The sequence below is a fragment of the Lontra canadensis genome, unplaced genomic scaffold (assembly GCF_010015895.1).
Source record: "Lontra canadensis isolate GAN:19392208 unplaced genomic scaffold, GSC_riverotter_1.0 scaffold85, whole genome shotgun sequence".
NCBI classification, from domain to species: domain Eukaryota; kingdom Metazoa; phylum Chordata; class Mammalia; order Carnivora; family Mustelidae; genus Lontra; species Lontra canadensis.
The window spans coordinates 4,498,389-4,516,869 of record NW_022631079.1 but is presented as its reverse complement, the minus strand read 5'-3'; the positions used below and the strand labels follow the sequence as shown (position 1 = coordinate 4,516,869).

The 18,481-nt window shown below is 43.3% G+C and overlaps 1 protein-coding gene across 1 annotated transcript; it reads right to left on the bottom strand.

The window, feature by feature from the left end:
* Positions 1-803: 803 nt before the first annotated feature.
* On the bottom strand, positions 804-8,889 carry LOC116882596 (interferon-induced protein with tetratricopeptide repeats 2-like). The gene is given in 2 exon segments (XM_032883116.1): positions 804-2,328; positions 8,816-8,889. Coding segments are annotated over 2 exon segments (1,530 nt in total). The 5' UTR covers positions 8,821-8,889.
* Between the last annotated feature and the right edge of the window lie 9,592 nt (positions 8,890-18,481).

Below are 18,481 nucleotides of genomic sequence, written 5' to 3'. Positions count from 1 at the left end.
AATCATTTCCCCTTTTTAAGCCATTTTGATTTCCTGACCTTTGCCCATTTGTCCGGAGGAACTGTTTCAGCATTAAGGAAGTTAATCCGTTATCTGGTAACGTACCGAAACAGTATTTTTAAGTCTGTCATTGATCTTTTGACTTTCCAGAGGGCCCTCTTCTATGAAACGTGTTTCATAGTGTGGTTGAATTCCAGAATTCATAGTGTGGTTGAATTCATAGTGTGGTTGACTTTTCAGAGGGCCCTCTTCTATGAAATGTGTTTCATAGTGTGGTTGAATTCCTTAATACTTTTGCCCTTTTGTGTTTTGTTTCATACTTACAGCTTCCAGACTGTGTGATCTGAAAAATCCTCTCAAGAATTCCTCTAGAAATGTTGTGATTTCTGTTTCTGAAACATTTAAATCTTTGGTTTGTATGGAATTCATTTGGGAGTGTGAGGAGCAAGGAAGGAGGACCAGGCCCCAGTGCTGCTGTCTTCCCTTGTTCCCGTAAGCAGTGTTGAGTACCCACTGTGTCCCAGGCCAAGGGCAAGGCGTGGGGCGAGAGCTGGGTGGTACAGAGTCCCAAGGTCCCAAAGCAAGTGCTTGCCCTCAAAGGAGATTTTGCTCAAAATATCTGTAGGACAGAGGAAAAAATGATTCTGCATTTCCAGGTCTGGCTGAGAGAATTTTGGGGAACCCAGAAAAAGAGACAACAACATGAGAAGCCCAGCCATCTGGCCCATCTCCTGCTAGTTGTGGTTTCTCAGTCTCTCCGCGTCCCTGTTTCCCTCCCCTTCGTAACCACCTTGCCTGGCCTCCTACACCTCTCTCTTGCTTTCGCTCTGGCTCTTCTCTATATGAAGCCCCCGGGACTGGTTACAGGCTCTCTTTAGGGCCTTCTGCTTCTCTGGGTGGTGGGTCCCACCTGCTTCCGCGGTCTTTTCCTCACTGCCCTTCTCAGCCCGCAGGGCAGGGGGGACAACACCGCTGGCCTCTGCTGGCACACTGTCCCATGGGTGCCCCTTTCTATTCAGCTCACGAATGAATCTGGAGAGTTGCCAACCCATGGCATCGGAGGCATTTTTAGAGAGTCGTTTGTGGGCAATTTTTCTTAGTTTGACAATCAGCTTTTCCTTCTCAGTCACTGTCCCGTTGATATTCAAGCCCTGCAGGTAGTGGTGGATGGCAGTGTCGTCCCGCAGTCTCTGGTACTGCTGAAAGTTTCCATAGCGCAGGTGGAGCACTTGTCTCTGGGCGGGAGGCAGATCCTTACTGAATTCTTTCTGGAAGTAATACTCTGCCTTATCATACCGGCCAGTGATGGCATAGAGGCAGGCAAGGTCAGAGCAGGCACGGGGAAGGTTAACATTCAACTCGACAACTCTCTTAAAGTGATCCAGTGCGCGTCTCGTCATCTCCCACAGCTCTGCTTCCTTCTCCTTCGTGGCGTACCTCCGTGACCTCTGTATTTGCCTGATTTTGGCTCTGTAGCAGCATCCGATCTGCAGATGTTGAAAGACGTTGTTCGGTACCGATTCTAAAACCTTTTTAAGTAATTCGATAGCCGTGTCTAGCGTACCTTTATTTCGGTAATACTTGGCCGCACTGCAGAGTACTTCCATGGGGCATGGCGTTTTCTTCAAGGCCTCTTCGACTAGCTTATCTCCTTCAGCTTGTTTCTGGGTCTTCTGGAGAGTCAGAGCCAGGAGAACATGAACATACTGGTTGTCAGGATTCAGCTGGATGGCCCGCCTCAGAAGGCGAACAGTGTTCTCTATTGGTGCTTTGTCACCCAGACAGTAGAGTGTGATGGCCAGTCTCAGGGAGAATTCCGGATTGGTGGGTTTCTTTTGCAAAGCCTTCTCAAAACACACCTTTGCCTGTTCATAATACTTTTCTCCCCATTTTAAAAGGGCCCATCCTTTTTCATAGTCAATTTCCGGACATTCAATTCTGTAAGAGCTCGCAAACTTCTTGCAAAGATGTCCTACCTTGTCAATGTAAGCCTGTGCTTCTGGAAGCCTGCTCATGTGATAATAGACCCAGGCGTAGTTTCCCCAGGTGACCAGACTTCAGATTTTGCCTTGGCGGACCTGTATGTGCAGGATAAACTCTTCTGCTTGCTGTAAATATTCCAGAGCCGCCTCGTTCTGGCCTCGGAGGTGTTTAACATAGGCAAACAGATTGTACATGATTGCTTTGAATTCTTTGTTTAGAAACTGTACCTGGTCACACACTCTGTTCTACAAGTCATTTAAGGAACTTTCTTCATCATATAAATTCCAGGTAAAATGGCATTTCAGTTGTAGTAAGCTATTCTCCAGGGAATGTTTGGTGATTTCACTGGGGAAGAAGAGCAGACATTTGGGGATGTGAATGAGCGGATGGACAAAGCAACAGGTTTAGGGCGTGGCTACTTGGCCACTTCTGAGAAGGCCCAAACAATGCTGGCACTCTGATCCAGAATTGTGAGAAATGAATTTCTGTTGTTTATAAGCTACCCAGTCTGTGGTATCTTGTGATAGACCCCCAAAGGGATGGAGATGATGGGATGGCCCAGAAAGAAAGGGGGAGTGGAGGAAATTTATTACCCAGGGACACCCCAAGTCCACCTGTCTTAGAGAAGGACAGGCACAGGCATTCTGGAACTCCAGCTGCAACAGAAGGAAATTTCTCTGTAGAAATTGTTGGAGAATGGTGCGGTAGGTGAGTAATAATATTTAGTGAGGTTGGTTTTTTGTTTCTTTTCTCGAGCATGGACACCAGGGTGTGAGCCTGGACTTCTGATCCACCACAATATTCAGGGAAACTAAGAGGAAATGCTGGGCTTAAGACACCAAGAGATGAGAGAGGAATCATTTGGGGCTGGATGTGAAGATATCCCTCGGGGGTCCTTTCCTAGGGATGGAGTGTGCACAGAGTGTTAATTTATTTAGGTTGACCCGGGACAGGCTTTTGGCCCTTCTGACGTGGGGCCAACAAGTGTGGCCCCATCTGTGTTACCGTCTCTTCCTTTGCTGAGCTGGCTCTTTGGGCAGATTCACGAACTAGAACAGCTCCAATGTCCTCCACCCTCTACCTAGGTGGGTGCCCCCTGATGCTGCAGTCCACCACCCTTTCGATTTGCTCAGTGGCCACAAAGACAGTAGTCTGGTTCCTTACAGAGACAAAGGGACATCTGGAGCATAAGAGACACAGGACACAAAGAGCCCACATGCAAATGCTATTTGCAAAAGTCAAAGGGCAAACTAGAAAACAGAAATTAAAAGATTATAAGCATGGCAATACCTAATACCTAATTTAATTATTAATTAGGTATTAATTAATTAATACCTAATTTACTACCTAAAAGGCTCTTTTAGTATTTGTATTTCAGAAGATACTTAGACGAGCAGGTAGTTCAAAATTCACCAATACACATATTAAAAAAAAGTCACTGATCAAAGAAATGCAAATTAAATCAGTAGCATTTCAGTGCCATTAAAACTTCAGTTACAGAAAAAGATTTTGAAAAAATCACAGCTGGGCACTTTTACTTGTACGTGAGGGTTTGGAACACATTTTGACGTAGAACTTTCAGGGAACTGTGGCAAAACATACAAGGAGCTCTTGACATAAAAATTTGTATGTTAAGAATGTATAGAAAACCAGACATTCAGTCAGAGGTTGTGACGGCCTATGGATATGTCCACTTGGCTAGGTTATCGTGCATGGTTATCCGCTCAAACATGAACCTAAATGTTGCTGTGAAGGTATCTTGGAGACATGATAAAGTCCACAAGCATTTAATTTTAAGTAAGAAAGATTATTTTACATAACCTGGGTGGGCCTGGCTTAACCAGTCAAAAGGCTCAGGAGATAGTGCTGAGGCTTCCTGATGCAGAAATTCTGCCAGTGACGGCAGCCCTCATCATCACCTAGGCCGATTCCTTACATCATGTCTCTTCCTGTATCTCTCCTGCTGTCTGCTTCTCTGCTGCACCCTGACTGCCACAGAAGTCTGTGAATGAGGGATGTTCATCACAGGATGAGTTACAACTGCTTAAAACTGTAGGTGATGGTGGAAAAACATATTTGAAGGTACCATGAGACTACCCATGGGACACATGAGACTGTTTTAGCTCCCTCCTCAAATCCTACTACGATGACATGGTTTATGAAGGCTTCTAACCCTGAAGGAAAGGGAACACAAAGACAGCAAGATCTTGGAAACCCTGGCACAGCTAGGCGAGTGGGGATTGCTTTTACCAAACACGGGAACATGGGAGAGCTAACTCTGCCAGCAGGGAGGACCCACCCAAGAAGTAACCCATTGGTAATGCAGAATTCCCAAAGGCTCAGGAGTTAGCAGCACCGAGGTGCTGCAGAAGTGTGTGTGTGTGAATGTGAGTGTGCGTATGTGTGTATGAGAGAGACAGAGAGAGAGAGAGAGAGAGAATATCAACTGGGGTCCCTGGGCTCTCCCGCAATAGAAAACGACCAGAAGCCAAACTGGAAGCTCCAGGCAAGTCTTACTGCGGGCTTATGATCGAGCACAAGGCGAACACCACAGAGAAAAGGGTCCTTCATGCTGGCTCCCGGAACAAACGCCAGGGAAAGATTTTAAAGAGACTGAGGAAAGAAGTGACCTCTAAGGACTTGGGGGCTGGGGTCGGGGGTAGAGGGGATAGGGATGGAGGAGAGACTGGAGTCGCGTGCGCAGGCGCAGTAGACAGACCCTGCCTCTTGGGTCTCCTCAGCTCGTTAAATCTCCACCGTGGGGCGCGATTTTTATGTTACAACGTGGGACACAGCTTGTCAAAGGGTCAGCGCTGGGGTCCACCTCGGAGCAGACTGGTTTGGTTCTGTCTTCACGAGGCTTCGTGGTGGAGGCCCGTTTGGTAAGCTCCTGCCTCCTACGTTCCCGCAAGATGTGTTACTCCAAAGCGCGGCTTCAGCTGTCAGGGAGCCCCGGGGTTCCGGTCAGGATGTAGGGGACCCCCAGTCCAGCCCGGCTCTGTCTCAGCAGGAAGACTGATGAAAAGTCAGCTTAAGAAGAAGCTGTTCTCGGGAGCCTGGGTGGCTCAGTGGGTTAAAGCCTCTGCCTTCGGCTCAGGTCATGATCCCAGGGTCCTGGGATTGAGCCTCACATCGGGCTCTCTGCTCAGCAGGGAGCCTGCCTCCTCCTCCTCTCTCTCTGCCTGCCTCTCTGCCTGCTTGTGATCTGTCTGTCAAATAAATAAATAAAATCTTTAAAATTTAAAGAAAAAAAAATGCTGTCCCTATAGACTCTGGCTCCGGTCCATGCACAGAAGGTTGAAGGTGTGCCCTGTGCAGAGGGTGAGACGGATGGTCCTGGGCCGCCGTTACAGGCACCGCCAACCGGAGAATTAAATAAAGTTTGCGTGTGGCATGTTGAGACCACGTCTTCCCGAGTTAGTTCTAAAAATGCCGCTGCTCGGCTTACTCCTTCCGGGCAAGGGACGAGTCGCCTGTTACGGAGGAAGCGGAGGACGTCCAGGTCACCGACATCAGGAATTCCTCGTCCCATGGCGTGGTGGGGTCCCCATGTAAGGACGCCCCTTGCAGGAGCTCCAGGCTCCCTGCGGGCTCTTTAGCGTTTCTCTCTCAGTCATGAACGGGGCGTCAGGGAATCCCCAGATATTTTAGGAAAGCCTCGCACCTGCAGGACAGTGGCCCGAACAGGCACGTGGTAAAAGTGTCCCGAAGGGAGCAGAAGACTTAAAACAACAAGAACAGAACAAATAAAGGGTCACTGATAAATTGAGATACGGGAGAAGACGCTGCATCCATGGAATAAAAGAAAATGCTTTGAAAAACTCCCAAACATTTAAAGAACATGGAAGAAGTCTTGGAAAGTAAGACAATTAAATTAGGTGGAAAAACTCAAAAGCTTATGATTGAAAGGACAAATGGTAAGAAAAAAAATTAGAGGGACAGACTTGGAGGACCGACATCTGAATAATATGAATTCTAGAGGGGACAAGGGAAAGGAAAGGAAGAAAGAACATTCTAGAAGAATGCGACAGAGTTTCCTCTGAATGGGAAGGCTGTAAGTTTCCGCGTGGTAAAAAGAAACTTTAGCCCCTTTCGTCAGACATCTTAGTGAGGCTGCAGGGGGAGCAGCGGCTCCCCGAGCTTTGCGATGCCACCCGAGGATGAGAAGAAGAAAGATGCTGGGAAGCTGGCCAAGAAAGACAAAGATCCAGGGCACAGATCTGGGGGTGAGGCCAGAAACAAGTGGTGCAAAGGCAAAGCTCAGAACAAGCTCAATAACCCAGTGTCATTTGACAAAGTGACATATGACAACTCTGTGCGGAAGTTCTCATTATAAGCTTAGACCCCCAGTAGCTGTCTCTGAGAGACTCAGGATTCCTTTGCCAGGACAGCCTTTCAGGAGCTCCTTGGTCAAAGACTGAGATTAAACTGGTCTCAAAGTCAGAGCACAAGTCGTTTACACCAGAAACACCGAAAGTGGAGGTGTCCCAGGTGCTGGTGAAGATGCTTGAACATTTCCTACCAAATGTACATTTTGAGGAATAACTTTATTAAAAAAACAAACAAACAAACAACTTCTTACCAAGTATGTGATGGTAAGCTTTTAGAACACTACTGACAGAAAATTCTATAGTTCCTGGGGAAAAAGGATTTATATAACACAACAAGAATCCAAATGCTGTTGAACAACTGAACAATGATGAGAAAAACAAGAAGACAATGGAGAAATGCCTTCCAAAAACTGTGGAAAGAGAATTTTAAATTTAGAATTCTTAACATAATCACATAATCATTTAAAATTCAAGGAAAGTGTGAAGACCCTTTCATACACTTAAATAAAAAATTTATGTTACAGACACTTGCTCAGGAAGCTCAGAGGAGATGCCCCCTCAAAATTAAGAGTAAACTCAGGTAGTAAATAAAGAAGTAAGATTTAAAAAACAGGATGAACTGCAAGAGAGGCTCTTACATAAGATGCAGGGGAGAAGGAAATACTCTATACTCCCCCCACCAACCTGGAGAACAACCAGTGTAGACAGGAGTAGCTCAAAGGTCCTGTGAGTGATCACCACTGAAATACGACAATGGCAGACTGCCTCAGGTTTGAAAATATGGAAAGGAGCTTTGTTCAACTAGACTAGAGCTTGGGGCCGAGATGGTGATAAGTGCTTAGTAACAGAAAAAAAAGAAACAAACAAAAAAAAACCCCCACTTTTGTTTGCTGTTTCCTTTAGCTTCAGAAAAAAATGAAACAAAATGCAGGAAAAGAAAGCTCATGGTAGATAGAACAAGACAAGGCTCAGCTGTGAATAGGGTTTATGGGATTGTAATAATCCAAATTCTGAATATTGATCCAACCAAAGTCACAAAATGATATTGGGAGGGGAGGATGTAGGGAAGGAGGTTTGTAAGTGTGAGTGTGTGTGTGTATTGGGGAAGGGGTGCTGTGGTGGAAAACAGATAATGGCTAAAATTAAAAAATCAAGAACTTCCAATACAAGCATATTATTTAAGTATATGGTTATAAATAGCACAATAGTCACTGAAAGAATTACTGGTTGCCTCTGGGGAGTGGGAAATATGGTTGGGGGTGATGGCTGCTGTTTTGCCAACCTTGTAGATGATGTTGACTATTTAAGTGTTGTGAATGCATAAATTCGATTATAAAGGAAGGAATCCGGAAAGAAGGAGGGAAGGAGGGAAGAATCGAAAAGGGGAAGGAGAGGGGGGAGAAAGAACAAAGGGAAAGAAGGAAGAAATCATGATACATCCATATTTTGCAGCATTATTGAAGCCCTCGAAAATCATTGAAAAATTTTACTGATGACACTCACAATATGATGTTAAGTGAAAATATAAGATGAAACTGTATGGAACCTATGTATGGAATCTATACTTTCAACTTTGAAAAGATTTCCCCCACAATCTATTTACTTAAGTATGTGTGTGTGTGTATGTATGTATGTGTGTGTGTGTGTATATATATATATATGTATATATATATATATACATATATATATATATATATCCATTGTTGAAATAGTTTATTTCTGGTTGGTTATATAAGAGATGATTGCATTTTCCCAGACTAGCTGGGATTTTTCCAAAGTTCTTTAGCGTGCTCATAGTATCTTTATCTTGAAAAAAGTCCTTCATGAGCCTAATTGGTTTTTGTTTGTTTGTGTTTTAAAGGTCACCGAAGATTAAAAACAAAACAGAAAAGGAAAGTGTGGGTACTGGGACTGATGGAGCCCAACTTCTCTGGAGGCTCTGGGGAACCTCAGAGATGTGAATTCTGGTTTAGTGCCCGACTGCAGTTCTTTGGAAAAGAATAGTTCAATCCAGCCCATCCCTTAGTCAGGACATCCAATGCTGAGCTTATAAAGAGTACGCTTCCCTTAAAAATTCTGATTAAATAACCCCAAACTCCTGACTTTTCCTTTCAAATGGAAAACAGGAAGACAAAAGCTTGTAAGAATATTTCTGCCCGGTTGGCATCCTGAGCTGATGAAAATTTGCCTGAAACGGAATGAAGTAAACTTGCCCCTCCCCATCCCCCCAATGCCTCCCAGTGCCTTTTCTTCCCTCCTCCAGCTTCTGGCCACGTCCTGGCTAGGATTTCTTTTAAAAGCTTCTACTGGGGAGAAAGCCTGTGTGTGTCTGAAAAGTGCTGCAAAATTTAAAATGCCTGCAATGATTATTATCTAGATGTAAGGTATATTAAATATTTAAGCCGGCGCTGAAATCTAGCACTTAAGAAAAATTTGTCTTGACATTTTTCAAAGACACTAGACACAATTTCAAGAGATCAATGCAAGATAAAACCTTTTACCTCATGGTGGGAGGCTTTGGGCTGCCCAGCTGTCCTGCAGTCTTCTGGAAGGGCTGATTTGCTGCTCTGAAATCTGCCTGAGCTGGAAGCCGCCTTGGCCCCCTGGTCAGGCTACTAGTCTTTAAGCCCACGTGATTGATTAACTAAACCTTTCTTGCCATTTCCAGAGATCAGGCGTTCTTGAGAGAAGGAGCAGAGTATTTTCTGCACCTCACTGAACTCTCCTGCACCACCTGCTGGGCACCAAGGAACCAGATCTCTTGCAGAACTTCTGAGCACCATGATAACATCCATAGCTGTTACAGACCACAGCACTCCCTTAATGAATTCACTGCCCTAACCCCTTTAAAAATCTCTGGGCCAGGCAGAAACCTTGGAGTTGGCCTTTGGACCAGAGCCCACCTACTGCCTTCTCCCCAGGTGGCTAGCCAAGAGTGTAAAGCTCATATTCCTTTCCGTTAAAAACTCCCACCTTAAGTACTGGCTTTTGGAGCAAGGGGCAGCCTGAGGAAGAGAAGCACAGCATTGCTAACAAGGGGTACCTCTCTGTGCTTGCACACCTGAATGAAATGTATCCTGGCAAGTGCAACTGGTTTTCAGCCATGCTGGTTTCCTGTTGGGGGAAAAGGAGACATGACCAAGGAGAGCTTCGATCTTTCCGACTGGAAACTCAACTGGGACAAAATGTTTTGGAGAAAGCATATGTGAGGATGTTCAAGGTGGAGGAAAATTTCCTGGAGGGAGGACCCGACCTGTAGCAGTCAGAGAACTAGAAATTGCAGTGACTGCTGTATCCGTGTGTCTTCAGGAAGCCATGGCCACGGTCAGACCACTGACTAATACTGATGGCAAAGCTCTGCTCAGCGCTTTGTAGGACTCACCTGATTTACTCCGTTTGACCCCCATGTGAGAGATGGCTTTTTAGCAGATGAATAAGAGAACACTCAGCCTGCTTATGGGTCATGCCCAGGGAGGCTAGTCCAGATCTGTCTGACTCAAGGACCTCACTTGTTTAATTGTGGGGCCTATGAGCAAGGAGTCTCTTTTTTTTTTTTTTAATTTTTTTTTATTTTTTATAAACATATATTTTTATCCCCAGGGGTACAGGTCTGTGAATCGCTAGGTTTACACACTTCACAGCACTCACCATAGCACATACCCTCCCCAATGTCCATAATAACCCCACCCCCTCTCTCTCAACCCCTCTCCCCCCAGCAACCCTCAGTTTGTTTTGTGAGTTTAAGAGTCACTTATGGTTTGTCTCCCTCCCAATCCCATCTTGTTTCATTTACTCTTCTCCTACCCCTTAACCCCCCATGTTGCATCTCCTCTCCCTCATATCAGGGAGATCATATGATAGTTGTCTTTCTCTGATTGACTTATTTCGCTAAGCATGATACCCTCTAGTTCCATCCATGTCATCGCAAATGGCAAGATTTCATTTCTTTTGATGTCTGCATAGTATTCCATTGTGTATATATACCACATCTTCTTTATCCATTCATCTGTTGATGGACATCTAGGTTCTTTCCATAGTTTGGCTATTGTAGACATTGCTGCTATAAACATTCGGGTGCACGTGCCCCTTCGGATCACTACGTTTGTATCTTTAGGTTAAATACCCAGTAGTGCAATTGCTGGGTCATAGGGTAGTTCTATTTTCAACATTTTGAGGAACCTCCATGCTGTTTTCCAGAGTGGCTGCACCAGCTTGCATCCCCACCAATAGTGTAGGAGGGTTCCCCTTTCTCCGCATCCTTGCCAGCATCTGTCATTTCCTGACTTGTTAATTTTAGCCACTCTGACTGGTGTGAGGTGATATCTCATTGTGGTTTTGATTTGTATTTCCCTGATGCCGAGTGATATGGAGCACTTTTTCATGTGTCTGTTGGCCATCTGGATGTCTTCTTGAGCAAGGAGTCTCTTGATCTAAAGATCTCAACTACGTGGTTCTTGATCTAAAGATCTCAACTACATGGTTCATTTATACACTGCTGACAGGAGCATAAGTTGGTTCAGCCATTATGGAAAACAGTATGAAGCTTCCTCAAAAAATTGAAAATTGGGGGCCCCTGGGTGGGTCCGTTATCTATCTATCTGATTATTTATCTACCCACCTATCATCTGTCTCTCTCTCTGTCAGTCTGTCTGAGAATCTTTTGCTCAGACTCGAGAAATTCTTTCAATAGGTTACTGGCCATCTTTATCTGGGATAATCCTGAGTTAAGAGCTAGGAAACTTCAGCCTGTGAGCCAAATCCATTCCTCTGCTTATTTTTGTATAGTCTTCAAGTTAAGAATGCTTAAAAAAATTTTATTATTATTATTTTTTTTACAATTTTAGGGTTGTAAACACACACATACATACGCACACACAGAAAAACATGACAGAGACCATTTGTGGTCCGCAAGGGCTGGAATTAGAATTATCTACTCTCTGGCCCTCTGTGGAAAAAAATTGCTGACCCCTATCATAAGTGAATTCAGTAAGTCTAAAATGGAATTTATCTTTCTCCCCAAACTCCTCTTCTTCTAGTCCCTATATTCATGAAAGGCCCCATAATTTACCCAATTATGCTGCCTCATGGATGAGTAAAGATCCAGGGGAATGTTTTATATTTACTGCCTGCCATGTCCAGATTTGCTTAGGGGAAAGTTGCTACCATTAGAACACGATTTTCTCCATGGGATAACTTCTTCCGTCTTCTCCAGCCTCTTTAATGAGCCCCAGGGCAGCTGGATGGACGGGTGCATAGGACATGGCCTGTCTTCAGAGTTTACTTCTTGTGGCTGGAAGCTGCTTTGTTGCAGATGTACCAACTGTTTTCTTGTAGGAGTTCACTCCTTTCTTAATTCTCTCTGGAAGTAGCCTCTTGCTTTTCCACACTTCACTGTCTCCATGTACCTATGAGCCAGGTGTTGGTAGGCAGCAGATATTCTCATTGGACTCAGCAGCTGCCTTTAAAGAATTTGAGCCACTACCAGATACAACATGGAGTTTCCTTAAGAATTTGAAACTGATCCGGCAATTCCACTTCCCGGTATATATCTGAAGGAAAGGAAGCCACTATGTTGAAGAGCATTACTTACAACAGCCAAGACATGGAAGTAACGTAAGTGTCCGTCGATGGATGAATAAGAAAAAAAAAATGTGGTGTATGTATAATGGAATATTATTCAGTCATGAAAACGGAAATGTTGCCATTATGCTAAGTGAACTAAGAGAAAGACACATACTGTATGACCTCACTTATATGTGAAATATTAAAAAAAACAAACCCAAACTCATAGAATAAGGGATCAAATTTGTGGTTGCCAGAGAGACAGGAGTCTTGGGGAGTTGGGTGATCATATGTGCAAGCTTCTGGTTATAAGATAAATGAGTACTGGGGATGTAATATACCACATGACCACAGATAACAACGCAGTGTGGTACATGTGAAAGTTGCCAAGAGAGTAGGTGCTAAAAGTTCTCATCACAAGGAAAAAAAAATTTTGTAACAAAAGTTTTTGTGAGGTGATGAATGTTAATGTTGTGATAACAATTTCACAATATGTAGGAATGTCAAGTCGGTAGGCTATATACCTTAAACAGGGTTGTCAATTATATCTCAATAAAAAAGGAAGGAAAAAATAACAGTAAATTACCTTATTGAAAAAAAAAATTGATAGCACACCTTAGAGCCTGTACAGTTTATTCATTCCCATAGGCATTTTGTACAGTTTATTCATTCCCATTGCATTTTGAACTTGTTTGACTTTTTCCCTAGAGTAATTTCAGGTCTGGAAAACCAGGTAGGCTGTTTTTGGTAAAAATTCATAAACCTTTTATAAGTAATTCATAGCTTTTTCCAGATTTTCTGTTCTGTGTCAAGCTTTGCCACACTAGAAAGTATGAAGTTTGCATCAAGGCCTCTATTAATGACCTCTCTACTCCTTCTTCATGCGTCTTCTGAAGTTTCAAGGCCAAAATAATTTAAGGTATTATTGGTTAAGATTCAGCTCCAAGACCTTTCTCAGGAAATGGAGGGATTTCTCTGTTGGTCGTCTCTATCGTTCTTTGTGGTTTGGCTAGAATTTCTTGTCTCCAACCCAGGGTCATGGCAGGACCTTGGTTTTTGCCATCTGGAAATGGCATCTGAAAATCTGCATCTGGAAATCTGAGATCCTTCTTGAAGATGGGAGCCTTCTTCACTGTCATTTTGCCCTGGGTTCTACCACCTGCCACTCAGAGAGAAAGTTAATCCCCAGATGTTTTCCAGAACTGTCCCCCAACCTCATGGCTGCCTAGGGCCTCCCCATACCCTACATCCATCCTCTTTTATGAAATAGTCTCTTTCGACTATTCGCCGATGAGCAGACTCTCACCAAACTAAGCAGAAGGGAGGAAGGTGGGATATGTCACAGAAGGGAGAAGGTGGGACAGCCAGGTTTCTGTTCATCCCTAAAATCTGGAGTCTCAGATGAACACATCACACCAAACAGACTCTCATGACCTGTGAGGTTTGAACAATTCTCATCTCCCCTCCTTTTTTTAAACTGCTCTACTTCTGTTAATGCAGCCAAAAATGGCGGCTATTTTTCTGGGACATATCATCTTCATACCAGCTGATCCTTCAGAAAAGCCATGTTCTTAAGTGTATTTGCATATGAGCCTCAGTAAAGCAATTGTCGATAAAAATCTTTTCCATTCTGTTTCCATTATATATTCTTTAAGAATATATTTTATTTATTATACTTCCATGTAGGGCATATTTGTATATTCTTTTAAATGATATTATATATGAAATTTAAAATTAATATTTTATATTATGGAATATAAATACATATGTGTAAATACACTACTATTATAGCAATATTTAAATATAACATAAATATAATACAATAAAACTATATCAATATATTGTATAGTATTTATATTATCATAATATATTTTCTACATAGTATGTAAAAGTGATATATTCTATCACATATCATATTCTACATCTATATAATTTGTGTGTCTGTAACAGTAATATATATTCTATGTGCTTCTAGTATTACTTCTTTTAAACCTGTGTTAAGACTTTATATTTTTCACAACTCAATTATATTTTGTGAGATTTCTTACTTTTTCAGAGTGTGAAGGCCTATTTGGAGCCTATCTATAATTTTATTTTTGGAGCTAATATTCCAAACTAACATAATGCATTTGTCTAGTCCTCTAGCCCTGAAGTTTAATAGGGCAACACTCTAGCTGTGTGTCTTTGGGAAAGTTACTCAACCTTTCTTTGCCTCTGATTCTTAACATATTCGTTTGTATAAGGATTAAATGAAATAAACCCAAAAAAGCCCCAAGGATGGTGCCTGGCAAATTGTAAGCTGCTGATAAATGGGAATTGCATTTTATTATTGCATGGCCATTCATTGGGCCCCCCTCCACACCTCCCTGACACACCAGAGCAGAGAGAAATTGATCCCTTCAGTATTGTTTGTAGACCTCCTGGATACAGTGATCAATCCCAGCTATTCTTGTTTTGGACTTTAGTTTTGGAGTCAGCCCAGCGTGGCCTCTCTTGCTTGTCAGAAGTTTTATATAAGGAGGGCACGAGTCTTGTCCCCTCTTCTTTCTCTTCCCGCCTGGATAGGACATTGTTGGAAGTGAGAAAATACAACCACCCTCGTCATACTGCCTGAGAAAGAAACTCTGTAGATTACTTTGGAAAGAATCACTCTTTGTCCTGCTGTCATCGTCTTGCTGGTCTCCCTGAGACTCTTGGCCGTGAACCAAGAGATTCACAAAAGTCTTATTCCGACCGAGGAGAGGGGAACTAAAGGAAAGAGGCAGGGTTGGATGACAGATCCTCAAACCGTCAGTGTGCTATGTCCTGTCCCCACATGGATGCAGCGCTCTGTGTGTTGGAGTGACCTTTGTAATTCAGAGACTGGAACGCTTAAAAACAAAACAAAACCACAAGGGGGAGCCCTGTTCCCATAAGGAGAATGGGAAGCGACTATTCTGTGTGTAAGAACAATGGTAGAGTAGAATACACCAGGCGGAGGTTTGATCTTTACCGGGATGAAGATGGCACCGCTGCTGCCAGCCCAGTCCCAGCGCCAAACCTGATCGTGGGCAGCCGAGCGCATTCTAAATGATTTCTGCCATTTACAAATGATCACCAGTAACTGATCAACAATTGTTCCCTCTGTTGGGTCTGTACTTTTCTCAAAAGCTGAGGGGAAATTCAGGAAAACTGAACTTGGAATACATATTTTTTCTGTCCATCTGTCCATCTGTCAGTCCATCCCTCCATCCATCCATTTCTCTTCATTCATTAACTCAGTCAGTATTTATTGAGTTTCAGCCATGTGTAAATACCTCTAATATTTGAATGTAACACAAATAAAAGCAAAGATAGCTAACATTTATTGATCCTTAGCCATGGGCTAGGAGTTATTTTAGTTCTTCTGCATATACCATTGTGTTTTCTCTCTGAAACAGCTTTATTATATATATTGTGATTATCCCCTTTGTAGAGATCAGGAAACAGGCTAAAAGAGATTAAATACTTTGCATAAGACCTCTTACTCCCAAGCAAGCTAGCAGCCAGAGCTTAGCTTCAGCCTTGTGGTCTGGCTCCAGAACCAGAACTGGGGGAGAGGAGGTGAGTGAGGACCTATGGAATAAAATTTAAGGAGGCACTTGGCCTCTGCACGCTGCACTTGCATGACCGTAAGTGTGAGTGTCTCCTTAAATGATGTGCCCTAGGAGCCCCACTCCTCACACCCTACCTTGTCTGAGCCCCATCCAGCCTCTCCATTCTCAAAAACTGCCCTTTGCAGATTAACATTCTCTACACAGTTACACTCTGGGATAGGAAGGTCACATTTTGACCAGAGCTGGCAGTGCCGTCACACATGCTTGAAGATAATGAAAATCATAACAGAAACTTTACATGTTGCAGTTAGAGGTTCTTTTTTCTTTTTTTAAATTAAATTCAGTTTAATTAACATATAGTGTATTATTAGTTAGTGACTCATCATTTGCATGCAACACCCAGTGCTCATTCCATCACATGCCCTCCTTAATGCCTGTCACCCTGTTACACCATCCCCACCCACCTCCCCTGCAGCAACCCTCAGTTTGTTTCCTAGAGTGAACAGTCGCTTATGGTTTGTCTCCATCTCTGTTTTCATCTTATTTTATTTTTCCTTCCCTTCCCCTATGTTCACCTGGGGAAATACACGATAGGATATTTGTCCTTCTCTGACTGACTTATTTTGCTTAGCATGATACCCTCTCATTGCATTTGTCTTTTTAACAGAGAGAAAGGAGAATACCAGTGTACTTTTAAAAACCTATTCATTTCGGGGCAACTGGGTGCCTCAGTGGGTTAAGCATCTGCCTTCAGCTCACATCATGATCTCAGGGTCCTGGGATCGGGTCCTGCATTGGGCTCCCAGCTCAGTGGGGAGTCTGCTTCTCCCTCTCCCTCTGCCTATTCCTCCCCACCGCTTGTGCTCTCTCTCTCAAATAAATAAAAATAAAGTCTAAAAAAAAAAAATCCATTCATTTCAACCTTAGTCCATCCTGACCACACATAAAATTCCTTCCCAAAGATTTCCCTTCACAGACCTTCTACGACTTTCTTTTGCATTCGGATTTTGTCCCCAGCTATTTCTTTCCAGACAGCTAGTTTCATTTAGGACAAAATTACTTTCTTTTACCTTCAGCAAAAACGTATTCCCATTCCTTGCACCTGTCATACAAGTACAGAGTTGCTTCCCTTATTCTCATCAGTCTTAAGTACATTTAGCAGAATTTTAGCTCTTAGAAACCCTAGTCTTCAGTGAAAACTAAGTAGTAACCAATTCTGAGTTGTCACGTGGGAATTCTGTAGATTGCAAATTTATGAATCATCTAAAGCACAAAGCATGTTTTCCCACAGACCAGAATACCTTAGTTTCTTTGCACTAAGTCAGAAGTGCAAATGGACTTTCTCTCTCTTTCAGTGCCCAAGGACGTGTCCTTGGAATGCCTTTTAATCCACCGGAGACAATTCAGAATACAAAGTTTAGGGAAGGACTGAGCTCCTGTAACACTGCGTGGCCTCAGTAGAATCTATCAGATTTCCTCTGCAGGAAACATGGCAAATAGACAAAGGTACCTGAGGTCCAGGCCTTCAGGGCTCTAAACCAGGAACTGGACCTAAGAACCTCCTCTTAATAGGATCCAGGCTGCTAGAGGAAACACAGGCCATCCCTAAGGGGACTCTGACTCACCGGGTGAGTCAGCTCAGTACTGCTTTCTGCTGGGTCCCACTCGAGGTCTCCTAGCCAGAAGCTCCTAGACCAGAGATGTTGAGGGGCTCACATGAGACCAACAAGGAGAAAAGCTCACACAGGAGTCTTAAGATTGGCAGCTGTACTGGTGACTTAGGCGGCTGTCCTGTGCCCAAGAGATGACTTTGTGTAAGACAGGAGTAAACAGAGGGCATCAAGTTTCTGGGTCTTATTACCATTCCAGCCAGGGTACTAACTTCCAGGCAAGTATATACATGATGTAATATATAATATAATATCATATATTTATTTATATATATGAAGCAAAGGCAAAAGGAAAAAAATTAAATTTCCTTACTGCCTACTGCCCACTGACAAGTCCTTGAAACAGAATGACCTTCCTCTAGGAACTCATCTGCCTCGACGATGTTGACACTTTGCTAAGGGCCATAACGTCCCAAGATGAAACCGAAAATACCTCTCAAGCAGTAAAAATTGCCCAGAGGAAGAGCTCCAGTCGCCCAGAGCACCCTAACCAGTGTGAGCTTAAACCTGGACTCACGCCTGCGCAGATGGACGGTGGAGTGACTGGTTGTCTCTACCTCCCTATAACGCTAAAATCTCCACCCAAGGAGGGGCACAAGCTTATTTACATAACATGCAATGTATGCATTTTTGTTTTTTTAATTTATGGGTTTCAGTATTTTCTCAATTTTCAGTATATTCTTTTTCAAATAAGAAACACAAAAGAAAAATGGTGGGTTTTGTTTTTGTTTTGTTTTCCCAAAGCACTCACTTCTGAAGAGGATGTAGAAAGGCCTCTGGGGAGGATGCAGGTAGACCCATCACCGAGAACCGGCTTCTGAGAGTTGCTCACTGAGACTAGCAAGACCCCTAGTGGGGAAACCTGTTAGCTCCCTCCAGACCCCTAGGGTCTGTTAAAATTGCATTTCTAGAAAAAACTCTTGACGTGGGTTTTGGCAATGACTTTTTGGGTTTGAGATCCAAAGCACGGGCAAAGAGCAAAAATCAGCAAGTGGGAGTATGTCAAACTAAGACGCTCCTGCACTGCAAAGGGAACAATAAGAGGCAGCCTATGGAAAGGGTGAAAATATTTGCAAACCATATATCCAAAATATATAAAGAACTTATACAACTTAATAGCAAAATAATTTTTTAAACGCTAAAAAAAAATGGGTAGGGGACATGAATAGACATTTTTCCAAAAAAGATGTACAGGAAGTCAGCAAGGACATGGAAAGGTGTTCAGCATCACTCATCATCAGGGAAATGCGAATCAAAACCACAACAAGAGGTCACCTCGCACCTGCTAAAATTGCTATTGTAGAAAAGTGAGAACAGATGCTGGTGGGGATGTGGAGGAAAAAGGGAATGCTGGCGCGCT